This window comes from Drosophila bipectinata, chromosome 3L, assembly GCF_030179905.1.
Source record: "Drosophila bipectinata strain 14024-0381.07 chromosome 3L, DbipHiC1v2, whole genome shotgun sequence".
NCBI lineage: Eukaryota > Metazoa > Arthropoda > Insecta > Diptera > Drosophilidae > Drosophila > Drosophila bipectinata.
In genome coordinates this window covers 5,157,938-5,173,133 of record NC_091738.1, presented here as the reverse complement: position 1 = coordinate 5,173,133, position 15,196 = coordinate 5,157,938, and the positions used below count along the sequence as shown (strand labels likewise).

At 41.3% G+C, this 15,196-nt stretch overlaps 2 protein-coding genes across 5 annotated transcripts; both read right to left on the bottom strand.

Moving 5' to 3' along the window:
- Positions 1 to 8,513: 8,513 nt before the first annotated feature.
- On the bottom strand, positions 8,514 to 10,056 carry LOC108127604 (uncharacterized). 4 transcript variants are annotated; one of them, XM_070280295.1, is made up of 7 exons: positions 9,907 to 10,056; positions 9,805 to 9,852; positions 9,507 to 9,632; positions 9,199 to 9,451; positions 8,972 to 9,142; positions 8,790 to 8,915; positions 8,514 to 8,729 (listed from the first exon to the last, which is right to left on the bottom strand). In XM_070280295.1, the coding sequence occupies exons 1-4, from the start codon at positions 9,967 to 9,969 to the stop codon at positions 9,383 to 9,385; spliced, it is 306 nt and encodes a 101-aa protein (XP_070136396.1). In that variant the 5' UTR covers positions 9,970 to 10,056; the 3' UTR covers positions 8,514 to 8,729; positions 8,790 to 8,915; positions 8,972 to 9,142; positions 9,199 to 9,382. The 4 variants fall into 4 exon arrangements, with proteins under 4 accessions (XP_070136396.1, XP_070136394.1, XP_070136395.1 ...); XM_070280293.1 differs by having other exon boundaries at positions 9,691 to 9,852; positions 9,907 to 10,054; XM_070280294.1 differs by having other exon boundaries at positions 9,702 to 9,852; positions 9,907 to 10,054.
- A 3,175-nt stretch (positions 10,057 to 13,231) lies between these two features.
- Positions 13,232 to 14,217, bottom strand: LOC108127591 (cuticle protein 16.5). The gene has a single exon (XM_017244726.3). The coding sequence runs from the start codon at positions 14,150 to 14,152 to the stop codon at positions 13,292 to 13,294; it is 861 nt and encodes a 286-aa protein (XP_017100215.2). The 5' UTR covers positions 14,153 to 14,217; the 3' UTR covers positions 13,232 to 13,291.
- Positions 14,218 to 15,196: the final 979 nt, after the last annotated feature.

The window sequence follows — 15,196 nt, the reverse complement described above, 5'->3', positions numbered from 1 at the left end:
AAAAACATACCATTTCATAGTGTTTATTATTCAGATACATTATGGAAAATATAATTTAAAGAAAATCATTGTAGACTGCTTTAAGTAGCATCTACAAACTCTAAAACTTATTGGACAAAAATCGCTGAATCTTTTGGGAAAATTGCTGCATCGCTAATCCGTAAGCCCGACAAGAAAAATCACTTTTCTGTTTCCCAGACAAACAGGCTTTTTATTTTTTATTCCCTGGCCGGGGTAGGGATTTGCTTTCGATTTTCGATGGGAATCGCCGAATGATTCCCGCTTAATATGCCAAACACAATTTGACTTTTATTCAATATGCAAAGGATACGCGTCAATTTGTTGCTTCTCCTGCGCCTGGGGAGAACTTTTTAATTTCGTCGAGATTTCTCATCCGTTGTCCTCCACAACCATTGGTCCTCTTTAAGTCTTTACGTGGCCGGCATGGCATTAACTTGGGCCATTGGCCCTGGCTTTCTTGGTGGCAAAATAAAGGATGTTGTGGCCAGATTTATGTTGGCAGTTTTACAGTTATTTTAAGCACTACCTCGAAGAAATCCTGGCTCCTAAAAGGGAGTATCAGTAGCTACACACTAGTACTTAAGTCGGTGCGCAGAAAACTTTTGAAACTATTAAAGTCTTAAGTAGAAGTGGATATACAAGCTGCTGAAGCTGCCTCAGTAAATGCATTTTCCCCAACAACAACATATACAAAAAAAAAACAAAAGAAAGCATCACGTTGCAATGGTAAAGTTCTCTGGACTGGTCTACTTATGCGGCCTGGCCAACACTTTCCGTTTGTTTGTTCGAAAAACAAGGCAAAAGCAAACTCAAACTCAAGCTCCAACTCAAGCTAATATTAAAAATGATTCTCAACGAGTTTGTAAGTGACTTGGAGTTTTCAGGTAAACAGAGATAATTCAACACCTAACCTGAGAATAATATGCTTATTTAGAAAAGATTTTAGACTTTGACCTTTAAGTAAGATAACTACCTACTGGCAAGTATTTAAAACCCCTGATTCTACCATTTTTTTGACTTATGCTAAAAGCCAACGAAATGTCAAATAATTTTCAAATCCCTCTTCTTGAATTCTCCCCATAATATGCACCCTCTTTAGCCTTAAATCAATGTTGACAAAAGTTTTATTGGATAAGTTTGTTTAACGACAAGCAGAAAGTCGACGCACACAAAAGGGCAGGTAAAAAGGCAAAAACTTCTTCCTATTTTGTTGAAAAATCAAATTGAGCAAAAGTTGATCTCTAACAGGAAACGGGGAATCGGTAGCCAAAGGAAAGTGATGTCGGGGGCGAAAAGTTTCTTTGCGAAAAATCATTGGACGCGGCAAGTTTGCAATTTGATTTGTGTTCAATGTGCGCCCAATTGATTAGCCATTCTGCGAGTCAGATACTTATACTGCCACTGGGACTTGCACTTATACTAGTGGTTAGATTTCTTCCTGTGCATTCTCCCACAAACGGCACCTGGTATCTTCATCTGCAAGTTTGCCAAGTGTGGCATCTGCAACTCTAAAATTTTGCGGCCATGAGCAGCAACTGTTGCAGGACCTCCCCACACACTCGACGCCTGGCTTTTTGTGGCTTTCCAGCCGCAGACTCCTGCTGTTTAATATGCTGTTAAATTACATTAAAATTTGAAAAGAGTTGGGCTGGAGGATGCATGACTTGGCTCATGCTGGCTTCCTGATAAGCGTATTACGAATTACAAACACTGATGCCACAACTTCTCTGCATATTAATGTGATCCGAGCAATGAAGTACTCGACTTCAATGTCAGGCTGTTGTAATTGCCTGGCAAATAATTTAATGCGAAATCCTGACAAGCCACGCCCCGGGTCTGGGAGAGCTTGCGGCGCATTTAAAATGCAATAACCGGATTAGATTGTGTTGTTGCCATATCGGCATGTCCTTTTTGGCCGGACTCGCATGTTACTCTGGTATTTATAGAGTTTTAACGCAATCGCAATTTCGGTTGACATTTTGCGCTCTTGGCCATTTCCCCATTTTCCATTTTCAGCTTTCCTCTACCTGGTATCCACCGTTTTCCACTCACCATTGTTTGCCGGTTGCTTGTCGATAGACTTCTACAGGTAGTTCTCCCCGGAAAATCCTCCCAAAACAGGGCCCCCTCCTATCGCTGTCTGCTTTATGAAAAATGCATTTTGTCTGTCGTCGTGTTCCATGAAGCGAAAACTGCGGCCGTGTGGCTAATATCATTTCATTTGGCTTTTGAATTTTTTAGTTTCGGTTGATATTTCACATTGGCAATGGAAGGTATCTAGTCATTTAAGTGGCTTAAATTAAATTGCTTTTTTGAACTATTGAACTCTTGTTTTAGGGCTTCAACTTGGATCCATTATTGGAAAGTGAGATGGTTTATTATTAATGATTATTAATGGTGTCTTTTGTGATGTATTAGAAACCAAGACTATGTAAAAACATATCCTTGAATAAAAAATTAAATCAAGGAGAGTGCTAATCAAAGCCTTACTCAGCTTATGGTAAAAAATCATATCATCTGCCCAAAAAAGTTTTAAGAATAAATCCCATAATTTTGATGGCAGGTCCTTAGCCTTCCATCAATCACAACTTTGACACTTGCAGCACCTGTGGCTATCTTTGAGGCAGCATCCCCTTTATTTAGGCTTTTTTCTGTGTGTGTTTACCCTATTGATGTTGGAACAAATTAAAAACGAATGCAAATAAGTCAATTCTGGCCCAGGCACGAGGCGAAATTAATGCGCTACAAAATAAATACGACAAGATGAATGTTTTTGGCACTGAGCGGTTGCAAGGTAACAAGATAAACGGATGGCAAAGTATCTCACGGATGTGTGGGGGAGTGCTAATAAAAAAAACATACAACACGAGCACGAGTCCTGCGAGGCGTCCTTGCAAAATGTGTGAAGAACGCCCTCCGGCCATATCTATGAGCTTCTCAGTGTGTGTGTGTGAGTGGTACGTTTAGCATTTCAAAAGGCGTATTGTTTATTTTTTCCCCCCTTTTCTCTCTGTGTTTTCCCATTGAATGTTATTTATCTGAGTTCTCACCAGCTCTCCCTCCTTTTGTAACCCAAGTTCACTTTCGCAGCTCGCCTTTGTGGAGTTAACTTCTTTGTAGTTTCGTTTGCTTATTCATTTGCTTTTTTTTGTTCCCCCCAAACCCACACATGAAAAGTTATTTTTTTTTCTCGACTGGAGCTCCCACACAATGAAAATGAAACGCATTCCCTCTGTGCCGGCGAAAAACTGGAAAAACTTGTCACGTGATAAACTCGGAAAGGAAAAGAATGTCACGTACTGAGGACCCAGCAACAACCTTTGCCACTTAAAGTTTTAAGTTCTCCGGGAGCAGAAATATGTTTTAATTCCATAATCAGCTTGCACTTGGCCAAAATCCGAAATCAATTCGCCATTGTTTGGCCAGCTAGGGAAGCAGGACCTTCCACCCTGATGGGAAGCTGAACCCAAAAAATCGTAGCATACTTTTTGGCACAACGAATGCCGGTCACGTAGGATTTCCAAGGGGGATCCAGGTCGGGTGCCCCGGCGAAAAGCGGGGGACAGCTGTTTGGGTGCACTTAGCATTGCTACATAATTTCTGATGGCGTCATTTTAAGAATTATGAATGCCACGTGACTTTTGCTGGCCAAATAAAAGAAACCGGAAATCAGGCAGCAGACATTTTCATTGTGAAACCGGAACGAGAGTGTTTCTAAAAAAGGATTTCTATTTTTGGATTTTAATGCACCTTAAAGTGTATATTCGCTTCGGAATGTTAAAGCCTGTACTGTGTCTCTCTTTAATTTACATCGTCTGGCGGAGAAAAAGCCCCAAACCAAATGGGAAAACACCTCGATGACCGGTCAAAGGTGTCACACATAAACCATTCAATCTGACAGTCCGCTGGGAGATATAGAAACCCAGACGTGGATATATCCATAGACAATGACAATGTCCCCTCAGGTTGACCGCAGTCGAAACTTTCGATTTCACTTCGTTAACGTGGCCAGTTGGACACGTTTCCCGCCCACTTTTGGGCCACCTTTTGGTCGTGTGTTGCAATTTATTTTTTCAGCACATTTGTCGAGAGTTTTTCTGTTTTTTTTTTGTGCTGCCCCTCTTGTACTCCACTCCATATTCATTTCAGTGGTGCAAATTGCGCACGAAACATGCGAGTGGTGGTGATGATGGTGGTGGTGGTGCACAAAACCAATTTGTAATAAAGACGACGATGGCGAGGAAAACACAGAGAAAAGCGCAATGCTTTCCATTCCCATTGTTCATAGCTGTTTTGTGAGGTATTTGGGGGTTCTTTGGGGTATATCCTGGTTGTTGAAATCCTTAGCCAAGGGGAGTTATACACTTCCATTTAAAAGTGATTTTTAATGCAGAGTTTTTTCATATTTTTTCTTCTGATTTTTAACCATAAGATGGTATAATTGACCTTGTCTTAAAACCAGTTGGCAGTAACGTAATACCCCCTTTCATTGCTAGGTATCTTTTAGCCACAAAACTTTAGTTTTCTCACCATTCTCTGGCCATGGAATAGGTGCCTGGCCAGGAATGGCTCACTCGGACGGTTTGGGATTATGCGACACCAAAAGATGTTGACACATCACGCAGTCGCCCTGGTATTTGAATGTTTTCAATTAACTTTATGTAGATAAATAGCAAACAGCCAGCCAGCTAGCTAGTCAGCTAGCCACGTTGATTGTCTCCGCCGGCCAGGCTGGGCTGGTTGGACTGACTTATCTTTAAAAGGCGGCCAAAAGGGCGCAGTTGAAATGAAACATTGCATAGCTGTAAATTACGCCGAGAGGGATGGATAAAAGGGGAGTTGGCGGAAATTGCATTATCAGCGTCAAAAGGCAAAAGGCACAGACAGCATGGCGTACCAACCACCCAACACCACCCATCACCCATCGTAGTTGCAACCACCCAGCCCCGTCCTGCGTCTCGTTTGGTGGCATGTTTTGCCGCCGGCTTTTGCCGCTGCCACTTCCTGCCCGGCGAGACAACAACAAGGACGGGGACAATGAGTTGTGATAGCACAACTTTTGCAACGGCGACGAGCGTTGCGCATAATTACCGTTGGAGCGGGACACCACGGCCTTGCAAGACTGATGAGCAGTTTATGACTTGGCGTTATTGCCAACTAGCAGTTAATAAAGTGTCAGGGACAACGGCTAAAAACCTGCACATCATAATCGTATATAAACTACATATATTTACCTTATATCCTTAATATGATATCCTTACAAAAGAGAACGAACTAACCTTTAAGTGCATATTGAAGTTAAAAAGTATATTGCAATCGCTGGCCATTGTTCATTTCGTTTATATAAATTTTTAATGAATTGTAAAGCCAGGACATCTAGGTTCATCAAGGGTGGGCGGGGAGCAGAAGAACACATGTGCCTCGGCAGGAGCTCTATCAGACAAACATTATCGCTGTCTCCACATCAAGTTCAATAAAGTTGAGTGCCTGGCACAAATGGAAATTTTACGCATACCCATCGACTCGGAAGGGAAGTGCGAGAAAGTGCCCTTTAAAATCACTTTATTACGGCAGTTGGGTGTGTGTGCACCCCCATCCATTTGTTGGGGGCGACAATTTATAAGAAAATTCCTATCGAAGTCCGGGCCTCGTTCCGGCAAATGTCTTTCGACCGATAAAAACGTGGCCGGTCGGGCACACGCGCTTTAATCATGAAAAATCATATTGAAAGCACCGCTCGGCACATGCTGATAGTACATATTCGCAGGCATGCCAGCCATTAAATGAATATTTCAACAAATTTGCTTTTACAAGCCTCGCCAGGGCTCGTCGCCGGGATATTTAAGATATTTAAGGCCAAAGACGCACACAAAACAGCTGCACAATTTCCGTTGAAAACTTTGCATTGGAAAGTTTTTGTGTGCGACTTTTGTCAAGAACAATAGAAAAGAAAGTCTATTTTTGGAAATTAATGTATTTTAAATACACTTACTTTTGAAAAGATTAAAATACAGTATTTCCTGGACAGTCCCCCTTTACTAAAGTAAAAAATCTTTTACATCATAATGTACAATTGATTTAATTTTCGTTACCTTATACTAATGCCTATACTTATAACTATATTTTCTTATAAGTAATAATTTATTTAATATTTTGTTCTAGTATTACCATAAATATCCTTAAAACGTTATACTCTTCTCGAGGACAAGTTGCAAGTTTTCGCCACATGCATTTCCATTTCGCTGCCTTCGTTGGCGACATTTACATGGCAAGTCATTGGCCAAAGTATCCTCCTCCTCCGGCTGGCCCTCATCCAATTTGTAGAAAGCAAATGCCGCCTGCACAGTGTCTTACATCTCTTTGACTCTAATAGATTTTAATCAGCCGCAGGACATGCGCCTGGACGACAAGGACAACGACGAAACGACACGCTGTTATGGTCCCAAACCACTTACTTGCCACTCAACATCCCTACCTCGACCCACTGGAGCATCCGGCGAGTATTGCCGGGGGCAGATCAAGCCTCGCCTTTAATTATGCCATTTGTGAAAATAAAAAGATGAAAAAATCTTTTCTAATACTTGAAATTCATTTTTAGACATTAATGCGAACGAAGAGTAGCGGTTATTATACAATCATATTTTAGAGGAAAAATTTAATGAGGCCAAGAGACAAAATGTGTGTCTCTGAGTGCGTTTTTCCACACAATTTGTCAGAAACACCTCCGGGGCAGCGAACACACCTCTAATGAGCCACTCCAGAACATCCTTGAAGTCCGCTGCATTTTTTCCATCACTTGACACGTTCGCCGCGAAGTGGGGCGTACACTCGTACTCGTACTTTTATTTGCGTAATTGGCCAAATGCTGAGTGATGTGGCCGGCGACTTTATGGCTGAACAAATTTAATGCGCTTATCGGCATCCGTTCTTGGCCATTAAATGACCCGCATTCAGCGGCAGGGGAACGCTCGCCCCACATCCTTTGGAACTCTCCTCCAGCCAATAAAAGTGTCAAACGAAATGCGTGTAATGAGCATTGCTTGTCGTCCCCCAATCGAATGTCCTGGCCTGGCTTCTGACCGACTGGCCAAAGTGTTTTAAAATGCAAAGTATCATTATTTGTGTGCATCGTTAAATTTCATTTAAAGCCAGCCAATGACGACTCCTCCCCATTGACCTTTGGCCCCTTTGCCTTGTTTATCTTCAATGGCAGGGGACAGAGTGTCCCGGTTTCCGCTTCTGGTCGCGCTTATCGTATCGTTGTCATCTTTATTGGCTGCCATTATGGTCCTGCGGGTGTCCATAATTTACCATGTAATTTGATTACCCAGCCCAACCCATCCCAGCCTTCGGATATCAAAAACTTTATCAACACTTTGCGGCTTTTCAAAGGGGAGTATTAATGCATATAAGGTTATGTAGGAAATTCAGGTTGGAGAAGAAAGGATACATTGTATCTTGAATATAATTTTGTTTATTATTTTTGGTAATGGAACATAAAATTTGAATACTTTTAATTAAGGCAACATAATTAAAAACATTCCATTTTTTTTGCTCCATTACCAAAAATTAAACATTAAATTTGAAAAAACAATTTGTTAAAGTGGAATGGTTTTTCCTTATAGTTCCTTTAAATCATTCCCTTTGACGGTCATAGATTCGCATGCATAAACGTGAGGAGAAATAAAGGTTCATCAACTAAAATAAAGATTAAAATTATTAAACATTCATTAATTCCCTTCAAAATATTCAACCGCCAAAACCATTCCCAGCTGAAATAAGCGATGATCAAAATGGGGATCCACATTATCCAAATAGTTTCCGCAAACAACCCACACGACCATTTTAGTAAAACAACACAGTACTATGGCCACCAAAAACTAAGGGATATTTTAAAGGATATTTTAAGGGACCTGATACCAAATTTTCTCAGAGGGTCTCACAGTTTTCAAAATAGTTATCTGTTCATAAATAAATCCACAAATGGCAACAATCGAGAAACCAATTAGAAACCCATTGGTGATGAAATTAACGACACAAGTGGCGAAGTGGGGTCTCTCAACCAATTCAATCACATCTTTACTGTATTCGTATAGTTCCAAGAATTCTATAAGCTGGGAATCTAATTTAGAGATTTGGAAATTCAAATTTATAATGGCGTAGACTCACTGCGGTGAGGATTATTAAGGACACTACTGCAATTTTGTGAAAAATAAGGCTCCACTTTTGACACATTACAAAAATTTTATTATTTTGTGTGAATTTTTATATATATTTTTTTAAAATTTATTAAATATGAAGGAAGTAGCAAGCCTTACTACTATAGTGACTATCCAAGAAAATAAAATGTATAAAATACTAGTGTTTTTGGGTTCTAAAATTCTAAGCTCTGCAGAGCTGAGTATCTCTAATAAGAGATGGATACGTGCCCATCTTTAGTTTCAATCATGTAGAATAGCTGATCCTGCAGGTTAAGAAAATGAAAGCCTAACTTGAAAGGCACACGGAGTATTTCCATCTTTTATATCATTATGTTGTTGAAGTATTCATAGTTCTAAAATTGTTTTAAAAAATATCGTACATTAAATTTTTAGATAAAATTTAAAAATATTTAAAATTGTGCAATTGTTGCTTGATTCTTGGTATCATTCTCTATGCATCTCATCGAGCCGCATCCACAAAAGTGAAGAGAAACAAAGGCTGAGCAACTAAAATAAAGTTTAAATTATTTTTTTTCATTAAAGTTTTAAAGAACATAGTTTCCTAACCGCCGAAACGAATCCAAGCTGAAATAAGCGGTGATCAAAAAAGGGATCCACCTTATCCAGATAGTTTCCGCAAACAACCCACACGACCATTTTAGTGAAGCAATACACTACTATGGCCACCAGAAACTGAAAATATTTTGAATGACTAGGTTTTGAAACAAAAATTTAATAGAGAGACTCACAGCTAGCAAAATATATAATTTTTCCGTGATAATTGCATAAATCCCGGCCATGGAGAAGCAAATTTGAAGCCCATTGGTGATGAAGGATATGATACGTACGGGGAAATGATATGACTCAGTCGATTTAATTATACTTTTACTGTTTTCGCATATTTCATAGGTGTCTATGAACTGAGAGAATGGCTATGATTATTTGGGAATTCACGTTTAGCATATAACCGACTTACTGCGTTAAGGATTATCAAGGTCACTACTGCAATTTTGTGCAGGATAAGGCTGTGCTTCATGCACATTCCCAAAACTAGTTTGTTTTTGTGTTAATTTTTTTTATCAAAATAAAATATGAAGGAAGTAGCAGGTATTACTACTTTAATAATTTTCAAAGCACATACAATTTATAAAATGTCTGTTTTAAACGTCGTCTTCACTGAGCTCGTGGAATCTCATGCAGAGCAGGGTAGTTCCAATCAACGAGAAAAGCTTTAAAATTGTATAGTTGTTATGGAACTTGAAAAAGTGCATTAATTTGGCATACCGTTGATAACATACTGAGCTGAAACCACAGATGCGTGACTAAGTAATTCACTTCTCCCAATAGATTCCCACAGATGATCCAAAGGATAAGCTTGCACAGACAATAAGCTATCAACACCAACAGAAACTGAAAGTAACTTCCAATATTTTAGGTTATGATCAAGAGACAACAAAACACACACCACTTGGAACATACGAATTTTTTCGTAGTAGAGTGCATAAACTCCCACAAACGAGGAAAATGCGCAGATTAGACCTATGGACATGCTTATACAAAGCAAAATCACATGCTTCCTTACGGTTAGGATATTGTAAATGTCCTCAATCGAGTCCAAGAAGTTGAAGGTCTGCAAGTATTGTAAAATAGTGGTGGACCGGAAACACTAGAGTGACCAACTCACTGCGGAGATTGCTAGTAGCAGTATGACCATAAATTTAAGACCGATGGTGGGACAAAAGCACATTTCACTGAAAATTTCAAATGATTCGAAACTAAGAATGACAAAATAAACAAGTAATACTCATTCTTTAAATTAAGAGGTAAATCATTTGTTTATAAGAGGGAATGGTTATTTATAGCAATGAATGATAACATTTTTAAACCATTTTTAGTTTGTTATTTACGAGTTCTTAGCCGCAAGATGTTCAAGTAGATGACTTGGGTTACATGGGTAACTCCTTGCCACATGTGTATGTGAAAGCAAGAAGGACTACAAAGCGGCCAGCAGCTATGCCAACAACACTGTTGACAATTTCCAGTTGAGGGCACAAAGCAGAGACATCTCCCCCAGCTTCGCAGGATCCTTGTATCTGTGTGTCCTGCTAAAATAATCGCCACAATAATCTGTCAACGACAGCTGCTGATGTCATAAAAACCTTTTGAAGATGTTGTTGCTGGAGTCCTTGTAAGGACACGCACAGACCCACAGCAGCAGCAACAACAGGCTAATGATAATTTGCCACAATTTACACTCAAACCAGCCACAGCAACAGGACCTCCCGGCCAGGTCCTGTCCCTTTCCCTTTCAACTTCCTTTCGCCACAAATGGTTGCGATAAAATCATTGATGAAGCCAGAAGCTAATTGAATGTTAATCGCTTGGCATTGACATTGCACTTGGCAGGCAATGGCAGGCAGGCGGGAAAATGTTGGGTAAAAAATGGGAAAATAGAAAAACGCCACCCTCCCTTCCAGGTGGGGGTTGAACTCCCGCAGCAGTTGCTCTCCGATAAGCGCTCAAAGGTAAGAGGTCAATTTGCATAAGGTAATGATAAGTCAACAGCCAAGCGGCGACCTTCAAGATGCGTTGTTTTCCCCCAACTTTACTTGTGCGTTTCTTTTTTTGTTCCTCAAAAGCAAATAAAATACAAACAGCCTTTAAATTAAAAATTAAAATTTAATCAGCCTCACGATGCGTATCATCAGTTAGAAGCGGAGGAATGGTCGCTTTTGCTTTCTGTCTGCTTCTGTGACATATCGTGATAGCGGGTCTGCTTTCTTTTCTTCTACTTTCACTCCACTAGCCAGAGTCCTTAGACTATATTTTTTTAGAAACTTAAGAGCCCGTAAAATGAGGTTTTTAAACAAGAATTTAAAAGAGCTTACAGGTTAAATAGCTCTATAGGCTTGAAGGTTTCTTTTTAAAGCTGTTAGATTACAAAAAAATACACTCTACCATTAGCACTCTGTTCTTGAATTAAAACATATAAACCAGTCGTTCAAAAACAAGCCAACAAAATGTTTCAATTGCAATTGCCACTGCCCCTGACAGCAGAATCACATTAAATGCAGTCGTCTCTCTGCCACATTGGGGCAGCAACCAGCAACGGTTCCAGAATCCGGACCACGGTACAGCCCTTTTCAGGTTCTGTGGAGTCAAAGCTGCATTGTTGCAACACAAACGCAAATTCAAATGCAAACAGACGGCCAGAACAGAACAGTAACAGCAGATGCATCAATTGTCTAATTGTTTGCCGAGACAGAGTCGTCATAATGTCCATGAAATTGGCGGGAAAAGTAAGGGGGATACGGCCATGTCCAAGCTATAGAGGAGGAGACGGTGTCTGTGACGGCGTCTGGAGTGTCATCCGACGTGGAGAGACCCGTGGGATAGGTAAATTTGATTTATGACCTATTATGCGTCTTATGTCCAGCCATAATTTAATTATACCAGACATACAGCCAGCCAGTCAGACGAAACCGAAAACAACAAACTGACATTGTCTGCATTTTTTCCAGGACATCATATTTACACGGAAAACAATGTTTAAAAATGTTTAAAAAATAAGATTGATATGATTTTGTTAACAAGTTTTTAGAGAAAAAATGGGAATAACGAATGGAAAAATTTATAAGGTTTTTTAAGTTTTATTATTGGGGTATTCTTTTGGATATGAAAAAGGTGAATGTTTTTTAATACCTCTAGTATTATACAAATATTCTCTGTGCAACATACCAACGCCTAAATAGTTTCCACAATCTGCCACACATAATGCTGTTATTTAAATCATGAAAATTCGCTTACCCAAATTGCATTGCAACAATTGCTGAGATCCCGTACCCGTACCCGTACATATTCCCATATTCCGAAATCCGGATACCGGATTGTTTTTGTCTGTCTGTCGTTTTGTGGCAGTTTCGGGCAAAAAGTCAAGCCGACAATCTCAAGCCGGAATGTAAATGTAATTAAAGTGCAGTTAGGCCAATGGAGTGTGTAGAGTACGAGTGTGCTTGGCATTCCAAATGAAATTGAAATAAATTATTGACTAATTGTCAACTCAGATGAGGGCAATCTGGCAGAATGTCCTGTCTGTGGCACGGGGCGTATGAGCAATCAAATTGCAAATCAAAACCCAGCCACAATAACAACAAGTGCAGCTAATTTTCCAAAGAAAAATTCTCGTACTCTGATTTTGAACACGTTTGCCATTTAATTTGATTGCCATTGACCTGTCTTGGGGGAATCGAATTGAATGTCTTTATTGCATGTCTCATTAGTGTCATTTATAAATTGGAATCAAATATTAGACTCAAGATGTAGGTGGTAGGATGTAGGAGGTTTGAGATTAATTGCAAGAAAAAGCTTAAAGTGCTTCCCTCATTAATCTCCCTACACTCTACAGAGTCTATATGTCTTATAACACTTTTGATTATGCAATCCGATCGCTAAAATATCACTGTCATAACAAGCATTTGATCGGCTCTCTATCTTTTTCAATCGCCTGTCAATGCATTCAATTGAACCCATTTAACTTGACCATATTAGGGCGCCACAAGCCATATATCCATATCGACATCTATTCAGACCACATGTGGCCTCTTGGCAAATGTCAAGATTAAGCTTCGAGGGGCAGCATGTAAACGATTAATGGTGCGTTGCGGTTACGCTGGCATAAATAACCGTTAATTAACCAACAATAATTATAACAAGTGCAAAAGTCCACAAGCCGGGATTCCGGTTTCGACGGGGAAAGGTGTGTGCGAAAAATATTGAATCCAATTAAAGGGCCCCAGCACACGACCTGGCACGCCCCCGCAAATCCGCTTAAAGCTTCGCCCAAAAAAATAATAGCTCGGAGACCCCATTGAAGGCCGCGGTCGGGGCGGTCCATAATGATGATGTAGCAAAAACCAGTTGCTCAAATAAAGTCTGACCCAGTGCTCATGAGCAATTGCGCTGGAAGGTCTACCCGAGTCGGTGTTTAATTTGCAACAATCGATCTCTGTCTTTATTAACCGCCAAACATTAACAAGAAGCTTTAACAATAGCCGGAGACATAACAAGGCTTAGAAACCCCAGTGGGTGCCGAAGCCGTCGAAGCTCATGTGGGAAACAGACTCGGCGGGCGAGTACTGAACTGTCTGGGAGGTGCCGTAGCTGGAGACGCCCAGGGCGGGAGCATTGTGGGTGTAGGTGGTGGCAGCGGGTCCGTGGTTAATGTTAGTGGTGGCCAAGACGGGAGCGGGAGCGGCATAGACAGGAGCTGGGGCGGCATAAGTCTTGGCGATCACGGGAGCAGGAGCAGCGTACACGGTCTTGGCCACGACGGGGGCAGGAGCGGCATAGACGGTCTTGGCCACGACGGGGGCAGGAGCAGCGTAGACGGTCTTGGCCAGAACTGGAGCAGGAGCGGCGTAGACTGGAGCTGGGGCAGCATAGGTCTTGGCAATTACTGGAGCAGGAGCGGCATAAACATGAGCTGGGGCAGCATAGGTCTTGGCGATCACGGGAGCAGGAGCAGCGTAGACAGTCTTGGCCAGAACTGGAGCAGGAGCAGTATAGACAGCCTTAGCAACCACAGGAGCAGGAGCAGCGTACACAGTCTTCTCGACCACCGGAGCCGGAGCATGGACAGCCACAGTCTTGGCCACAATGGGAGTGGCCTGGGTGTACAGAGGAGCAGCATACGTGGTCTTGGCAATGGCCGGAGTGTAGACGTTGTTCTGGATCCGGGTGTCGGTCTTCCTCACGCTCGAGTACGGGGTATCGACAGCCTTGGAGTAGCTGGAAACAGTTCCGGCGAAGGAGCGGACCACATTCTGCTGGGTGGCGGCCACCGCGTCTACGGAGGGATTGGCCACAGCCAGGAGACCGGCGTTGGCGCATGCCAGCAGGGCGCACAGGGGGATGAGGTAGCGGAAAGCCATGGCTAGCAACTGAAAAGATGACTGGCAAGTCGACGGATTGTTTCGGGTGGTGATGGCAGGCTGGCTGGGCTGCGACTGATGCTGATTTGGCCAAAATGTTGCGGCTTTTATACGCATCCGAATCGGACGCGTGCCAGTTTTTATTTTTTTTTCCTTCGATTTTAGTGATTTTTGCTGGCTTTGGTAATTGAACTTCCCACAATGCGATGTGTGAGTTGCTCACCTGTCGCCGGTGATTGGCGCAACCGCTTGAAAGCCAATTTGCTGGAATAAATTAAACGTGGTAATTAGGTTTGCGGGCTGGCAACAAACCAAAGAGCCAGCAAAACCTTCAGAGCCCTGGTGTAAAATTAATAACAATTTGCCAAAAAAAAAGGGAAGAGCCAAAAATATTTTCCAGAACTCTCTTTCTGGTGTAAGAAGCATCCCAAGTTGGCAACACAATTCAATTTGGAGCAGCGTCAACTTTTGTAATTTCAATAAATATTCATCATGCGCCCCGTGAGCAGCCGAGCAGGAAAATTCATTCTCCAAACTTGGCCAAAAAAAAAATGCGAGAAGGAGATAACTTTATTGGGACATCCATACAGCGAAGTGTTGAATGCTCTGTTTGTTTAGGGGGTCAAAAGTTTTTTTCTTCCTATATTTACTGATCGAAACTTTTTTGTTTTATTAATTACACATATACCTTCTTAAAATTATGTATTTTTCTGATCATCCATATCTCCCCTCCTGAAAAAAAAAACAATTCAGTTGCCCCTGGGGAGCAAAAAACAAACAAAAATCATAAACAACACCACCGACACCCCTGCTGATACAAAAGTTGACAGCCACAAGGAACATCCCCTTATTGAGAAGTACTTCCTTTCTTTCATTTTTTTGTTGAGGGAGTTTCAGGGAAAATTTGCTGCTCGAGTAGAACTCAATTTAATGGAAAAATACGCCAAGCAAATAAAAGTTTCTTTGGGGCACTGGAAAATTTATGAGCTGTTGATAGTATTCAAAATAATTCACTTCCCTGGGAGGCGGGGCTCTTAGACTGGC